The sequence below is a fragment of the Balaenoptera acutorostrata genome, chromosome 13 (assembly GCF_949987535.1).
Source record: "Balaenoptera acutorostrata chromosome 13, mBalAcu1.1, whole genome shotgun sequence".
Lineage (NCBI taxonomy): Eukaryota > Metazoa > Chordata > Mammalia > Artiodactyla > Balaenopteridae > Balaenoptera > Balaenoptera acutorostrata.
In genome coordinates this window covers 73150464-73164928 of record NC_080076.1, presented here as the reverse complement: position 1 = coordinate 73164928, position 14465 = coordinate 73150464, and the positions used below count along the sequence as shown (strand labels likewise).

At 59.9% G+C, this 14465-nt stretch overlaps 2 protein-coding genes across 24 annotated transcripts in view; one reads left to right on the top strand and one right to left on the bottom strand.

Moving 5' to 3' along the window:
- Positions 1 to 5528, top strand: part of PISD (phosphatidylserine decarboxylase) — a 39417-nt gene extending 33889 nt beyond the window's left edge. For 8 of the 10 annotated variants that reach the window (XM_057527259.1, XM_057527265.1, XM_057527261.1 and 5 more), the window contains 6 exons: positions 670 to 835; positions 2267 to 2503; positions 2676 to 2814; positions 3047 to 3193; positions 3459 to 3619; positions 4205 to 5528. In XM_057527259.1, coding sequence (XP_057383242.1) covers positions 670 to 835; positions 2267 to 2503; positions 2676 to 2814; positions 3047 to 3193; positions 3459 to 3619; positions 4205 to 4429 — 1075 coding nt within the window. In that variant the 3' untranslated portion in view covers positions 4430 to 5528. The remainder of the gene's footprint in view (positions 1 to 669; positions 836 to 2266; positions 2504 to 2675; positions 2815 to 3046; positions 3194 to 3458; positions 3620 to 4204) is intronic. The other 2 variants (XM_007170647.3, XM_028163711.2) reach the window with 2 other exon arrangements.
- SFI1 (SFI1 centrin binding protein) overlaps positions 5491 to 14465 on the bottom strand; it is an 86279-nt gene continuing 77304 nt past the window's right edge. For 5 of the 14 annotated variants that reach the window (XM_007170638.3, XM_057527251.1, XM_057527254.1 and 2 more), the window contains 11 exons: positions 13593 to 13689; positions 10594 to 10754; positions 10083 to 10157; positions 9453 to 9527; positions 9185 to 9361; positions 8849 to 9111; positions 8122 to 8226; positions 7804 to 8017; positions 6326 to 6663; positions 5742 to 5853; positions 5530 to 5667 (listed from right to left, as the gene is read on the bottom strand). In XM_007170638.3, coding sequence (XP_007170700.2) covers positions 5563 to 5667; positions 5742 to 5853; positions 6326 to 6663; positions 7804 to 8017; positions 8122 to 8226; positions 8849 to 9111; positions 9185 to 9361; positions 9453 to 9527; positions 10083 to 10157; positions 10594 to 10754; positions 13593 to 13689 — 1722 coding nt within the window. In that variant the 3' untranslated portion in view covers positions 5530 to 5562. Of the gene's footprint in view, positions 5668 to 5741; positions 5854 to 6038; positions 6216 to 6325; positions 6664 to 7803; positions 8018 to 8121; positions 8288 to 8848; positions 9112 to 9184; positions 9362 to 9452; positions 9528 to 10082; positions 10158 to 10593; positions 10755 to 13592; positions 13690 to 14465 lie in introns of those variants that run through there. The other 9 variants (XM_057527250.1, XM_057527249.1, XM_057527248.1 and 6 more) reach the window with 9 other exon arrangements.

Genomic DNA, 14465 nt, shown 5'->3' with positions numbered 1-14465 from the left:
TGTGTGGCCCCAGCAGACCTGGAAGGTGGCCTGAGGGTTGGCGGGGAGCTTATCCCCACCAATGATTGTTTTGGAGAACCTGACCTGATGCAGAAAGACCACGGGGATGGATGGAGCAGTAGCTGTTGGCGGGGGCCGGGGGGGGGGGTTGTGTGTGTGTGTACACGCACACTAGTGCTTGTGCGTGTTTGTGTGTGTGTTCCTTTGTGATCTTGTCAGGCCCAATCCCTCAAATGAGGAAATAAGAGGCTTGGAGCCATGAAGAGATTTTCCCAGATCCTGTGCTGCCAGGGGCTAAGGGGGATCAGACTAGCTCTCCTCGGAGCCTGTGTGGGCAGAGCTGGCCCCAGGCCAGTAGGGGGCCGCAAGGCAGGCTCTGCACCGTCTTCCTGGTGCACTCAGCCCCAAGGTCCTCTCCGGGGCCCCTGCCAGGTTCAGAAGCTACTCCATCTGAGAGGTGCCTCACCCTGTGTCTCAGCTGACAGGCAGGTGGGGAGACTGGGAAATGAGTCCACCGACCAGAGGCAGCCAAGCCCCCAACTCAGAATGGGGTTGGGATGAAGGAGTTTGGCTGGTGCCGCCCGACTCCGAGAGGCGAGCTTGTAGAGGGTGAGGTGGGGCCCCCGGTCCTCCACTGACCCTGGCTGTGTGCGGACATGTGCCCTGCAGGTTATACTTCCCCCAGCTGGCCCTGAGGCGAAGGCTGGGACAGCTGAGCTGCATGTCCAAACCCGCCCTGAAACTGCGCTCCTGGCCCCTGACGGTCCTCTACTACCTCCTGCCCCTTGGCGCCCTCAGGCCACTCAGCCGGGTGGGATGGAGACCCGTGAGCAGGGTAAGTGTGCAGGGGCTGCTGGCCTGGCCTCCCCCCAGGCAGGCCTGAGGTTGGGGCCCAGGAGACCGAGGAGACATTTGTCAGATCAGAGGTGGTGCTGTGGGGCCTGAGCACTCCGGCAGGGTCACGTTGGAAGGCGAGCCTGTGGAGAGGGTGGGCTGCAGACAGGTGACTGTAATGGCCCACCGTCCACTGCCTGCTCTCTTTGCCTGCATTTCTGCCATGTGGGGACTCTGCTTCTGGAAAGAACCCACATTGGGCATTCAGAAAATGGTGTCTGAAAAGAGCATAGGGGTGATTTTGAGAAGAATCCAAATTAATTTCTGGACGCCAGAGGGTGGTTCAGGGAGGCTGGAGCCTGTGTGGGCCCCTTTGGGTGAGGATACCTTTGAGGACCCAGTAGCCCCGGGCTGGGCTGCGTGAGGGAGCGGCCTGGCTGCGCCTGGCTCTCAGGCAAGCTGGCCCCAAGGAGGAAACCCTGCTCCCAGGCCCTTGGACAGCCCAGGTGGGCGTTGCCAGGGCTTGAAAGCTCAGGGGCACCTATGGGGCACTGGGCATTAGGCCTGGGGTCATAGGGCAGCCCTGGGCTGCCCCTGTGGACGGGTGTCAGCTGGGAGTGCTGGGAGCCGCTAACTTATTGCCTCTTTAAAGGTGTTTAAAGTTGGAATGGAATTGCTTTTATGCTTTGGGGACTTGGTGTCTTGGTTGTGTTCAGCAAGCAGCAGCCACCAATTAGCACATCCCACTATGGCAGAGGCACCTGAGGTTTAAGAGGCTGCCCCTTTTGGGTCGTCTGGCCCTGAGTTTGACTGGAGGGTCCGACTGAGAGGCCGAGTCCCCTCTGCCTCCTGGGGGAGCGCCAGGTGGGGACAGCTGTGTGGACAGGCGGGCGTGTCCAGGCCCTCAGAGCGCAGGTGTCAGTGGTCAGCCCGTCTGCATGAGAGTCCCCAACTTCGGGGTGGGGGACGAGCACATGCGCTTTGGGCTGTGGACTTGCCCGCGCACCAGAGGCCTCTCCCTTCTGTGCTGGTCTGGGACTCGGGCAGTACTGCCCGCCACAGCCTGTGTGACCGTGTCAGATCTGTGTTTGCCCCTCCCCACCTCAAGAAGTGAGGCTGTGCTGGCCAGTCTCCCAGGGGACTGGGGAGGGAGTGGGGTAGCCGCTGAGGGAACTCTGCAGGAAATGGCTGACAGCTGAGCTGTAAGTCACTGTGTCACAGGCCTGGCCGGTACTGTGTGTGAGAGATTTGGAAGCTCAGTCTGGTTCCTGGTGAGAGACAACCATGTCACAAAGCCCTCGTGGGGACAAGCTGCTCAGGCCTCGGGAGGTGGCCCACGGGGAGGGGAGAGGGTACCGGCTGATGGGGGGGAGGGGGGTTGGGGGGTGAGCACACGGTGTGGCTGACTCACCTGCCTGCCCGCGGCCTGCAGGTGGCCCTGTACAAGTCGGTGCCAACGCGCTTGCTGTCGCGGGCTTGGGGCCGCCTCAACCAAGTGGAGCTGCCGCACTGGTTGCGCAGGCCCGTCTACAGCCTGTACATCTGGACTTTCGGGGTTAACATGAAGGAGGCCGCCGTGGAGGACCTGCACCACTACCGGAACCTCAGCGAGTTCTTCCGGCGCAAGCTGAAGCCACAGGCCCGGCCCGTGTGCGGCCTGCACAGCGTGGTGAGGCCCAACCCCACCTTCTACTCCTGCCTCCGTACAGGCAGCTCTTGCCTGTGCCTTTAGGAACAGGTGGCCTGGTGGGCACTCCTCCCAGGCCAAACCCCAAGGAGGAGGTGGCCCTGCCCTCTGTCCCCTCCCCTCCCCCACAGCCAACCTCTCCTGGCCCTTCCAGATCAGCCCATCGGATGGGAAGATCCTCAACTTCGGGCAGGTGAAGAACTGCGAGGTGGAGCAGGTGAAGGGGGTCACCTACTCGCTGGAGTCGTTCCTGGGCCCTCGCATCCCCGTGGAGGACCTGCCCTTCCCACCAGGTGGGTCCTGGCCTGGTGGCGGCCAGGCAGCTGTGCTGTGGCGTGGCTGCGCTGGATGTCAGAGGGTGGAGGGTGGGGATGGGAATGGGTCTGGGAGGGAGGCCTGTGGACCAGGAGTTACTCTGCCCGCAGCTTCAGGCCTCCTTGGAGCCAGTGTCCAGGCTGCACGCAGGCTCCGTGTTGGGCAGTATCAAGTGCTTGTGTGAGCGCCTGGCTCGTGTCTGCCCCACAGCCACCTCCTGTGGCTCCTTCAGGAGCCAGCTGGTCACCCGAGAAGGGAATGAGCTCTACCACTGCGTCATCTACCTGGCCCCCGGGGACTACCACTGCTTCCATTCCCCCACTGACTGGACTGTCTCCCACCGGCGCCACTTCCCAGGTAGGCCCGGGCCAGCACGTGGGTGGGACCTGCCCCTGGGGGTCTCAGAGAGGTCCTCAGCTTCTTGGTGTCAAGGGACACAGGCTCCAAAGCTGTGAGGTGACTGCTGGGCATGGGTGGCAGGGGCAGCCTGGGGGCCAGCCTGCTCTGCATTTGGAATGACATGGGGGTATAGTGGGTCTTGGGCCCTCCCAGAGTAGACACACTGGGCTCTGGGAGGCTTGTCCTCCCGATGGGCAGGGAGTGGCAGTGTCTGTCCCCACAGGCTCCCTGATGTCCGTGAACCCCGGCATGGCCCGCTGGATCAAAGAGCTCTTCTGCCACAATGAGCGGGTAGTCCTGACTGGGGACTGGAAACACGGCTTCTTCTCACTGACGGCTGTGGGGGCCACCAACGTGGGCTCCATCCGCATCTACTTTGACCAGGTAAGCAGAGCCCAGATCCTGCAGAAGCCCAAGGGCTAGGCCACTTGCACCGTCTCCTGTGCAGCCAGATCCATCGGGACTGTAAGTTCTAGGAGGGCACGTCCCCCACCAGGCCTGGCTGTGCGGAGCAGCTGCCCCGAGGAGGGGCTGGGCCCTGAGCTCCTGCTCTGCTTATCCCCCACCCACCCGTCTCGAGGTGGCTGGTGAGGGAGGGAATTAACTTCCCTGCCTGGCACTTTGCTTCTGCAGAAACCCAAGGGGAGCTTGGGTGGGGCATGCTGATAGAGGCCAAGTGTGTGAGGGGTGCCAGTGCCCGCGGGGCTTCCCCTCTTGGTGTCAGTTTGCCCCTCAGTCCCCCGGGGGACTTGGTGTTGTGGCACCGTTCATACTAGTGAACAGTTGGGTCTGAATCCTCCATTTCCCTCTGGCCCCAGTTCACAGCTGGTCAGGGGCTATCAGGTTAGGCCTGGTCCATGGCCTGAGCTGCTGTCCGGACCTCCCTTTCTGAGCAGGGTGGGGGACAGGGTTCGGGACAGCGGCAGAGGTGTGTTCAAGGTCCACGTGCTCTGCCTCCGCCTCCCACAGGACCTGCACACAAACAGCCCACGGTACAGCAAGGGCTCCTACAATGACTTCAGCTTCGTGACGCACACCAACAAGGAGGGCATCCCCATGCGCAAGGGCGAGCACCTGGGCGAGTTCAACCTGGGCTCCACCATTGTGCTCATCTTCGAGGCCCCCAAGGACTTCAACTTCAAGCTGAAAGCGGGACAGAAAATCCGATTTGGGGAGGCTCTGGGCTCTCTCTAGAGCCTCTTTCATGGCCACAGCTGCTGAGGGGTCTTTTCCACAGAAATGTGAGGGTCTTTTCAAGGGGAACCTCTGAGGCTATCTAGGGAGGGGACCGTCGGGTCTGACCAGGCAGGACCTGGGTGACTTCTGTCCCTGCTGTCCAGGGTGCAGACAAGGTTGTCAGAGCCCCTCTCATGTCCTAGACCTACATCTTCCCCCTACCCACCTGAAGAGAAAAGTGCAGGCCAGGACGACTGATTCCCTCTTGGAGATTTTCTAATGTGTTGTATAAACTGGAGAGACCCTACGTTGCCTGGCAGAGCATTCAGTTGGTCTGATTTCCGTTTTAAGATAAGTGGTAAAGTACCTTCTTGCTGCTCCTCCTATCAATCACTGCTTTTTGGCCTCCCTTGCATGGGGTGAGGTGCCTCCTGGCACTGACTGTGGGTCCCAGACCAGGGCCCTTAATGCAGCTGCTCCCAAATTCGCCCCACCCTGCTTGTTGGGAAAAGCTGTCTTCTCTCTTTGCACTTGTGGCTGAATGCATCACCTCCAACTCTGCCATCAACTTCTGAGGGTGGTCACTAATGGCTCGGTGCATTGCAGGCCCCGATGAGTGACCTTCCGGAGCTGGCAGGTCCTCTTTCCAGTAGGCAGGACCCATTACCAAACCCCCTCAGTGGTGTCCAAAGCAAAAGGGGCAGGCAGCTAGCTGGTGGTGGCCCAGCTGGGGCCAGGGGAGAGCTTGGGTCCCCTCCCTGTATCCAGACCTACGTAAATTACAGAAAAGTTGCTGCTGTTGATCAGGGGCTTACGTCGTCGGAGGCAGAGGAACCTTGGTGGTGTATTTGATGTGTGGGGGAGGGGAGAATGTCAGTGCCTAGAAAACCCGTCCCCCAGGCAACAGGTACGCAGTCCTTAGGGAGCCACTGATTGTGGGGACAGGGCCAGATTTCATGTTTCCTGGGGATGCTGTGAATTTCTCCTGCAGGAGAAGCCATTTGAACTTTTTCAACTGTATCAGTAGCACAGTATTTTTGTATGAAAAGTGGGAGACTTCTGAACAGAACAGTAATTCATTTAATTGCAACATTTTGAAATAAAAAAACTCACTGCAGTTTTGCATTCTGTTCCTGGACGTGGGGTGGTGACTAGCACAGAGCCTGCCGCAGGGCATGGACACGGGCGATACAGGTGCGGATGGGCTGGTGCTGGGCCTGTAATTTGGAGGCCAGCTGCTGGATCTGTGCTTCCACCTGGGGAGGTTGGGGGGGCAGGCTGAGAGGAAGCCCCAACTGGGAGCCGTTCCCGGGGCTGCCCAAGGTCTCACCTCCTGCAGCTCTTCCTGAACCTGCTGCTCCGCCTCCTGCTCATCCGGCCTGGGCTCCTCCTGGCTCAGCTCCAGCCACTGCCGCAGGCTGCTTGCTTGCCGTTGGCAGGACCTGAGGGAGTAACGCACCTGCTGCCTGGCTTGGCCCCAGGCAGAGGCCCAGCACACTTCTGGTGTGGGTGGAGGGAGAAGGGCTCCTGTTCCACCATCAGGCAGAAACGCCCTCTGTGCTCTTCCCTGCGCAGAACTGGCCACGTGGGACCTGCCCGCTTCCCTCTGATTAAGGTTGCTGCTCACATTGAGGGTCCCAGGCCTGGGCGTAGGGTACGTGGACTGTGGACCCAGACAAAGCAGGGCAGCTCACTGCATCATCCCGCGTCAGTCACACTCGCCCGGTAGACCACCGGCTTCCACAAGACACAGGTGTAAAGTTTTGCTCGGCTTTTCCTGAAGGTAAGGCCAACCTGGGCCTTCCTGAGCAGGACGGAAGGGGAGAGGTGCCGCCTGCATGCAGGGGCCATCACTGGGCAGACAGCTCCCCCCATTCCCCATGGATGGGTGCCAGGTGGGTTTCTGGGTCTCACCTGAGGTTCTGCTTCGTGGTCTGGTAGTCCTGCAGTTGCTGCTGGATGCCCTCAAGCTCGGCCTCCAGGTCCATGTGGCCAGTGGCAATAGGAGAATAAGCTTGATCTTGACCATCCTCCCGTCTGGGCCCAGGCTGAACCCAGGGATTCCAGGTGCCGGGAGTGACCTGAGCACTTGAGGCACTGACAGGCCCCAGGTACACACCTGCAGTGTCAGAGCCAGGCCCAGGCCTGGTGCCTGTGAAGTCCCCAGGAAGGAGCAGACGGGGGTTGGGGACACTGGCCAGGGACGAAGGGGCCTGGGACGAAAGCCCAGGTATCGTCGGCCGGGCTGATGGCTGTAAAGGAAGGATGAACACTGAGCAGGGAAGCGGGAGAAAGGTGGGGAGCTGGGGTTCCCCACACCTGCCCCTGCTGCAGCCAGCTCACCTGGTCCTGCCCCTTCATTCAGCACCTGACACCAATAGAGAGTCCCACGACCACCCAAGCAGCTGTTTCCAGCCTTACTGACCTTTCACACCCCCTCCTGCAATGACCGTGCATTTCAGTGGCAACTGTTCTTGTCCAACCACAGCTACAACCCTCCTCCCTTCCCTCCCGGTGACAATGTCCTCTGGTGGGAGTGGACACTCTCCCATCCCCCAGCCTCTCCCCACCCCCACTTAGGTCGCAGCTCGTCAGGCACCAGCTCCTTGGGGGGCCCAAGCCCACTACACACTCGTGCTTCCTCACCTCCTTGCCCGAACTCCTTGACTCCTACGTCACAGGCCCCAGAGTCTCGGCCCCACTCCTCCCCATGACCCCATCGGTTCTTTACCTTCAACCTGTGCTGCGAATTGTCAACTTTGATCTCCAGCCCTGACCTTGTTCCTGAAGGCCAGGCTGAATCTGTTGCATTACCTCAAATCTGACAGGCTCAAGACACACTCATCATGCTTCAGCGGCTGGGTTCCCACCCTCCGTCTTCCCTCTCACAGTAAAGAACTCATCATTCCCTGAGCTTTTCAGGCCAGAAACCCAGGAGCCATCCAGGATTCCTTCTTTCACTCTTACGAGACTCATCAGAGCAAGCCCTACCTAGTCTGCCTCCCATGACATCCACAGCCAACCCCCAGTCCTGGCCGCCAGCACCCTTTGCTGGACCCGAGCACAGCCGCCAACCATCCTCCACAACTTCCTGTTCTTAAAGTCCAGACTTATCACCAGGGCCTGTATGACCCTCCATGATCTGCAGTCTCTTCATCCGTCTGCATGCTGGGGTTTCTTTTGTCTCCACCACCACGTAAGCGTCACGAGCAGGGATGGGCCTCGGGGGCTGTTCCCTGCTGTGCCCCTAGGACACTGACCCCTGCACAGGCCTCCCTGCATCTTCCTGAAGCAATGAGTACTGCTGTGGCTACAGCACCAAGCGCACAAAGAAGAGCACTGGCACGAAGACCAGACCAAAGAACGGGACCCCAGGTAACCGGGGGACTTACCCAGGTGTGTGCTTCCGCCCCACGCAGCATGAAGGAAGAAGGGGGCAGCAGCTGCAGGCCTGTACTCGCTGTGGGCGGCAGCTTCAGGCCAGGGGCGCTTGGCAGGGGGCTGCTTGGGTCCAGTGCTGTCTGGGCCTTTGCCAGGAAGGGTGTTGTCAGCGCAAGGCCTATTGGCTGGACCTCGCCTAGGCCATGCTCCCACAGTGCCTCAGGCCTGAGCAGAGGGAAGACAGGAGCTGGTCAGGCATGGTACCCTCCCGAGGAGCAGGACAGAAGGGGGGCCACCGGCCTTTAAGTCCCCAGAATCACACCACCTACCCCTGCCCCCCGAGGATGCCACACCCCAGGGGCGTCTGGCTCTGAACGGGCTCCAGCAGGAAGCTTGGGCGTCGCGGTTGCTTTCTTGCCCAGCGGGCAGCATTGCTGGGAAGAAACACAGGCTGTTCCTCCAGGCTGCCCAGGGGCTGCTCGGAGCCTGAGACCTCTGTGGGGTGGGGTAATCCAGTCAGACCCCTTCCATCTTACAGGGAGACTGAAGAGAGAAGGAAAGGCTCCGCCCCAGGCGCCCTACTGAACTTCTGGTAATTCCAGTGAGCCTGCTGGCGACGGGTGCTCCACCCACGCTGTCTCACTTGACCCAGGCAACCAGGCTGGAGCAGGCTCAGAGATGGGGCCCTTGTCAGCTACAGCAGCACAGCATGTGGGGGTGGGGCGGGGCCAGGTCACAAAAAAAGTGGGGTTTCCAAGAGGGTACCTGTTTCCTGGCTGTCAGGGTAGACGTGGGGAGACTACCAGGTCTGGGGGAGGACGGGGGCTGCCCAACGGCCCATTCCTTTGCTAAGGAACCATACATTCTCTCCCATGCTTGGGAGGAACAGAGGCTGTGGTCCCTTTGGTTAGGGCCGAAGAATGGGGGCGCAGGATCCTGTACAGAGGGTTCCAAGTGGCTCCGCCATGACCCTCGGGGCCCAGTGTCATTCCTGTACCGTCCAAGCTTTGCCCCAGGTGGAAGCGAGGAGGAAGAGGTGAGGGACGGGCTACTCACAGCTCTAGGAGTTGGGTGTCCCCAGCAGCAGACGCCACGCTGTCCAGAGCTCCCCGAAGCCCACGAGGAGCTGTTGTCCTCTTGGTCTCCAGGGAGGCATCGCCAGCCCCAGCAGCAATGTGGCTGGGAAGGGGACCCTCAAACGTCACTCTCCTGCTGCGCACAGTGGACGTGGGGGGCTGAGGCTCCCTGCCCAGGCCCAGCACCTTCTGCTTCCAGAGCATGGCACAGCGACGGACCACGCGGTGGAGACTGTGGGCTGCCTGCAACCAGCCTCTGGTCAGGTCGTGCTGTGCTTACCTGCTCCCCACGGAGTGGTGGGGGACCCCGGCCCACCTGCACCTGCTGCCGGGCGTGCAGCTGCTGCCGGAAGGCCTTCATGCCTGCTGCAAAGCACAGGAGGCGCGTGACGCCCTCCCGAAGGAGCTGCTGGTGGTAGGCCTGCACTGCCCGCTCCTGTCGCGCCTTCTTTCTCCTCATCTCCAGCACGAAGCCCAGCCACGCAGCCCACACCTCCAGGGAGAGGAGGAGGTGAGGCCCAGCCCTCCTGCTCAGGCTCCCTCCACCGGGGCACGGTCCTCTCCTGGGACGGGGAGCCCACTACCTTCGCCTGTAGTGAGAAGGCCCAGAACCACAGGGCCCGTGCCGTGTTCTGCTGCTCCCGCCTCCTGTCCGCCAGCTACGGGCCAGAAAGCAAATGCCCCCTTAGGGAGGCCACCCTGACCCCATGGCCCCGGGCACTCTCCGACCCTCTCTAGTCAGGCCTGCCCTGAGGTGGGGGGGGGCGGGTCAAGGAAGCTCTTTTGGGAAGAACAAAGGCCAGGAGCTCTGGGGTCGGGAGCAGTGAGGCAGTGCGCCGGGCTCCAGGGAGAAAAGCTGGGACTGCTTGCACTGCGGGCCTGAGGGTGAGAGGGACCTGGCCCATGAAGGGCCACTGAGCAGGACGCAGCCCCATCGGGTGTTTTATCAAGGCCCTGGCAAAAACCTAAAATGCATTTCCTATTAATTTCTGGATATTACCCTGACAAGTTTTCAACATGACACTGTAGAAACATGGCCCTGAAGTGACTTGGCCTTAAACAGATTCCAAGTGAAGGAAGCTGGTGGTGCCAGGAGGTGGCTGGGGGTGGGGGAGCCCTGGGAAGAGGGTGGTATGAGAAATGATGAGCTAGAGGTGGGCTCAGGAGGCAGCAGGAGGAGGGGGAGCGAGAAGGGGTTTCTCCACGGCTCCCACCTGCTGTCTCCACTGGTGGAAGCAGGTCCGGCTGAGTGTCTGGGCCAGGAGCTGGGCAGCCTGTCTCTGCAGAAGCTGGAGACAAAGCGCGCACAGGGGGCTGTGTGCCTGGTGCAGCCAGGTGCCCACACCCGGAGCCCCCTGTGGGCGGTGCAGGCTCCAGGCCCAAGTGAACCATCCTCCCACCACCAGGAGTCATCCTGGTTGAAGCCAAGGGTCTCCTGCCCCAGACGCGTGTCCAGATGCCTCAGTAGGTCACCCAGTTCTGACAGGCATGGTTCACACTGAACCAGGTTCTCTGCTGAGCCGTCTTCCACCCGGGAGGCCGGCTTCCCCAGCCTTCACTGAACACCCAGAAGGGCAGCCTTGCACCCGCAGGACTCCAACCACCCAGCATCCACAACGGAAGCAGTAAGTGCTTCTGGGAAGACCTTTCCTCCCTGCGATGCGGTCTTCTGGCCCAGACAGCCCCGCAGCACAGGGGAACTCGGGGAGTTGCCGTCTGCCTCACCCTCTTCCTGATGCAGCCCAGATGGTGCACCTTCCACTGGGCCATGGCCTGCAGCAGCAGCTGCCGGCGGTAATGCTGCGCCACCCTCTCCATCTGGACCCTCTGCTGGGCTGCGCTCCGGCTGCGGTCCCTCCAGCGCCGAAACCAGGTCCTGAGACAGCCTAAGGAGGGTTGGAGTCAGTTTGCTCTTTTGGAGGAAGTATCAATATATGGACGACTATGCAACGGTGAAAGTTTAGAGGGTGGAGAAGGCTGTGCGGGGACAGAACTGGGGTGTCAGCCCACACTCGGTGAGACACCACGTGTGGACGGTAGCCACTCTGGGAGGAGAGCTCTGGCCACCCACCTTCAGTGACTATGCACACCCTAATCGGAACCAGATATGCTGCTTACCACTGGGCCCTCCAAGGACCCCCCCGCCCCCAGCCATAAGCCTGTGCACAACGACCGCAGGTGTGCCAGGGCCCCAGCGGAGCTGCCCGCAAGATGCTGCTGGGCACATGAACGAGAAGACCCTGGGTCTGAGGGAGTGGGAGGCAGTGGACCCATTTTCCAGGGAGGAAAACGAGGCTCAGAGGCCCAGGCAGCCTGAGACAGGCTGGGGAGAAGCAAGGTGTCTGCTGGCTGTGTCCTGCCCGGGCTCCACAGGCAGGCAGGGGCCACATCCTGCATTGCGTCTGTGTCACCAGCTTCTCTCCTGAGGGAGCAAGCACTCTCTTCTGCTGATTTTTTTCCTCCTCTTCAGCCCCAAGAGAAGTTTCTTTTATTTATTTATTTTTTTTTAAATTTTTTTTTTTTTAATTGTATAGCTACTTTATTTATTTATTTATTTATTTTTGGCTGTGTTGGGTCTTCGGTTCGTGCGAGGGCTTTCTCTAGTTGCGGCAAGTGGGGGCCACTCTTCATCGCGGTGCGGGGACCGCTCTTCATCGCGGTGCGCGGGCCTTTCACTATCGCGGCCCCTCCCGTTGCGGGGCACAGGCTCCAGACGCGCAGGCTCAGTAGTTGTGGCTCACGGGCCCAGCTGCTCCGTGGCATGTGGGATCTTCCCAGACCAGGGCTCGAACCCGTGTCCCCTGCATTAGCAGGCAGATTCTCAACCACTGCGCCACCAGGGAAGCCCGAGAAGTTTCTTTTAGAGACAACAGAAGAGGGCTGACCCCAAGGCACAGAGGCCAAGATGGGGTGTCCTCCAGGACCTGCCCGAGGTGGGCAGGGAAAGCCACGTTTACAAGCTTGGAGGCATTAGCACTAAGTGCTGAAATTTCCCAGGTCCTGCTTTACGCGGGGATATCTTAGCCTCACTGGACCCTCATGATCAACTCCAGAGGCAGGTACTATCATCCCCATCCACAGACGGAGACACCAAGGCTGAGAGGAGGCCGTGCCCGAGGTCGCATAGCCAGCAGGCGGCCCTGCCTGCACCTCTCAAGCACCGATCAGCATGAGTGTCCACGACTCTGTCCTCCTGCAGCACCTAGCCCAGCCCTCGACCGCCAAGGTGTGCCTGAGACTCAGAGGCCTTAATTAAGCCAAGACACGGTCCCACAGGTACTGACTGCACATCTGCTGTGTGCTGACAACACAGTGTCTTCTCACATGGTCTCCCCAGTCCTCTGTACCAGCCCTAATGGACACAGCGAGCCCAGGGCCAGCCACATGCTGCCACCCCGTCTAAGGAAAGCTGCCGCCTGCAGGCCAGCAGAGGGAAGAAGCTTTAGCTGTGTCCTGTGCCTGTCACCTCCCCACCGCGGCCGCCTGACCCAAACTGGAATGCCCACGCAGCGCCGGTGCCAAAGCTCTGGTCCAAGCAGAGACCAGGGATGGGCTGAGCCCCTCGGCGTCTTTCCAGGGAATGACTAGAAACACAGCCCTGGTTTCTGGGGCGAGGGGCGGCCTGAGGACACAGAGAAGCATGCGGAGGGTGGACCAGGTGTGAGAGTCTGGACCCCAGGATTCCATTCAGGGGGAAGCAGAATCTGTGTTCATCAACACAAGAACTAGTCAGAACCAAACCTAAGTGGATTGTCCTGGAACAAATGCTATTAAGCCAATTTAACAACTTGGTCCGTTTTCTCTCCGGTCTGATTTAAACCATTTCCATTTGTTTTCTCATTTATTCTAATAGGAGCTGCCTCTTTAGAGCATCAGACTCCCCCGCAGCAGAGCCAAGGGCCTCTGTTTCCATGCGTCTCTTGAACAGAGGCTCCATCTGGACCGTTTCCCAGGCTGTTTGTACAGCAGGTCACGGGACTACCTGGGGCCAACCAGGCAAGTCCCTGCTCCCTAAACGGGCAAGGAAGCGGACTCTGACACGACGGGGCTGACCTGACAAGCAGCCGCCGCCTTCCCATCCAAGCGCCCCACCCCGGCATCCCCCAAGTCCCCCGTTCCAGCTCCATGTCTGCATTTCTCTGTAGGTCTCAAGCCTTGGCCTTTCATTTTAATATAAACTAGTTGGCAATCAGTTGGGAAGAGAAAGTGAAGATGTACTGGACTGAATAGTTAGTTACTCCCTACCAAGTTAACGTCCATCCCGGAACCTCAGAGCTGATGTTATTTGGGCAGAGGGTCGGTGCAGTGCAGTAACTGACAGCTGAAGCGGGCTGGGCCCGGGCCCTTAATCCCGTATGACTGGTGTCCTTCTAAGGAGAGACACAGATACACAGGGAAGACAGCCATGTGACAACAGGGCCGAGGCTGGAGTGACCTGTCTACAACCTGAGGAACAGCAAGGATTGCCCGGAGCCACCAGAAGCTGGACAAGGCAGGAAAGGGGCCTCCCCTAGAGCCTTCGGAGGGAGCACAGCCCTGCCAATACCTGAGTTTGGACTCAGAGAACAATTTTCTGTTGTTTTAAAGTCTGTGGTCCTTGGTTACCTCAGCAACAGGAAGCTAATACACATGAGAAAGAGACAGAGACTGAGGGGAAGCACCTTGGGAGAATAAAGAAAGCTGTGTCCTTCACAGGCCTCTCCTCAGCTTCCGGGCCCGCTTACCCCTATTCAGCGCCACCTGGGCGTCCCTGACAGCCTGGCCCTCCTGCTGTCGGTAGTATATCTGCACTGACACTGCCTCCCACCACGCGATCAGGACCTAAGGGGCAGAAGAAGAATAGAGGGGTGATCACGGCATGTCCCGACTCCCCGGGGTCACCCCAGCTCTGCAGGCGGCTCCTCATGGAATGAGGCCAGGCGTATGGCACTCACACACGCTCCAGGAAGCACCCGCCGTCCACGCAGATGGCAGGCAACCATGCCCCGCACCCTCGCGGGAAGCCCTGTATCTCAGGCGACGGGACCAGAGGAGCTAAACTTCATACCATGCCACGAAGAAGTCAAGTCCCCACGTGGGCTTTCATTCTACTATTTGTCAAGTGGAAGCCTTACGTTTCACGCACTTTCACATATGAGGTACATACGAAATCACAGCAGCAGAACACAGGGGACGCCTGGCGCCTGCTCCCCAAACAGTCACGAACTCCATCCCCCCACAAAGGCCTCCTCCCTTCTGAGCCCTGAAGCCAAGCAGAGTCCTGACCGTCCTTCCAGGGGAGGGGACACACATGCTGGCCTCGGAGCGTTCCTGAGAGCAGACTGGGCCTTGACCATGTGTAATTAACACTCATCTGTGGAGGCTCCAAAGCTGTCAGCACCAGCCACGGCCTGCCAGTGCGGGGCTCCCAGCGAACTGCTTTCTTCTAAAACACCCCCGAGTCCAGGGACCACCTCTGTCATGTCATTTGAGTCCCCTCATAGCCATGTCCCTCCCCCAGCACGTGGGCCCAGGCCACACCAAGTGGCATTTTGGGGGCCACTTCCCAGCGACAATGACCAATGACCTCACATTCCTGGATGCTCTACGGAAAGCCC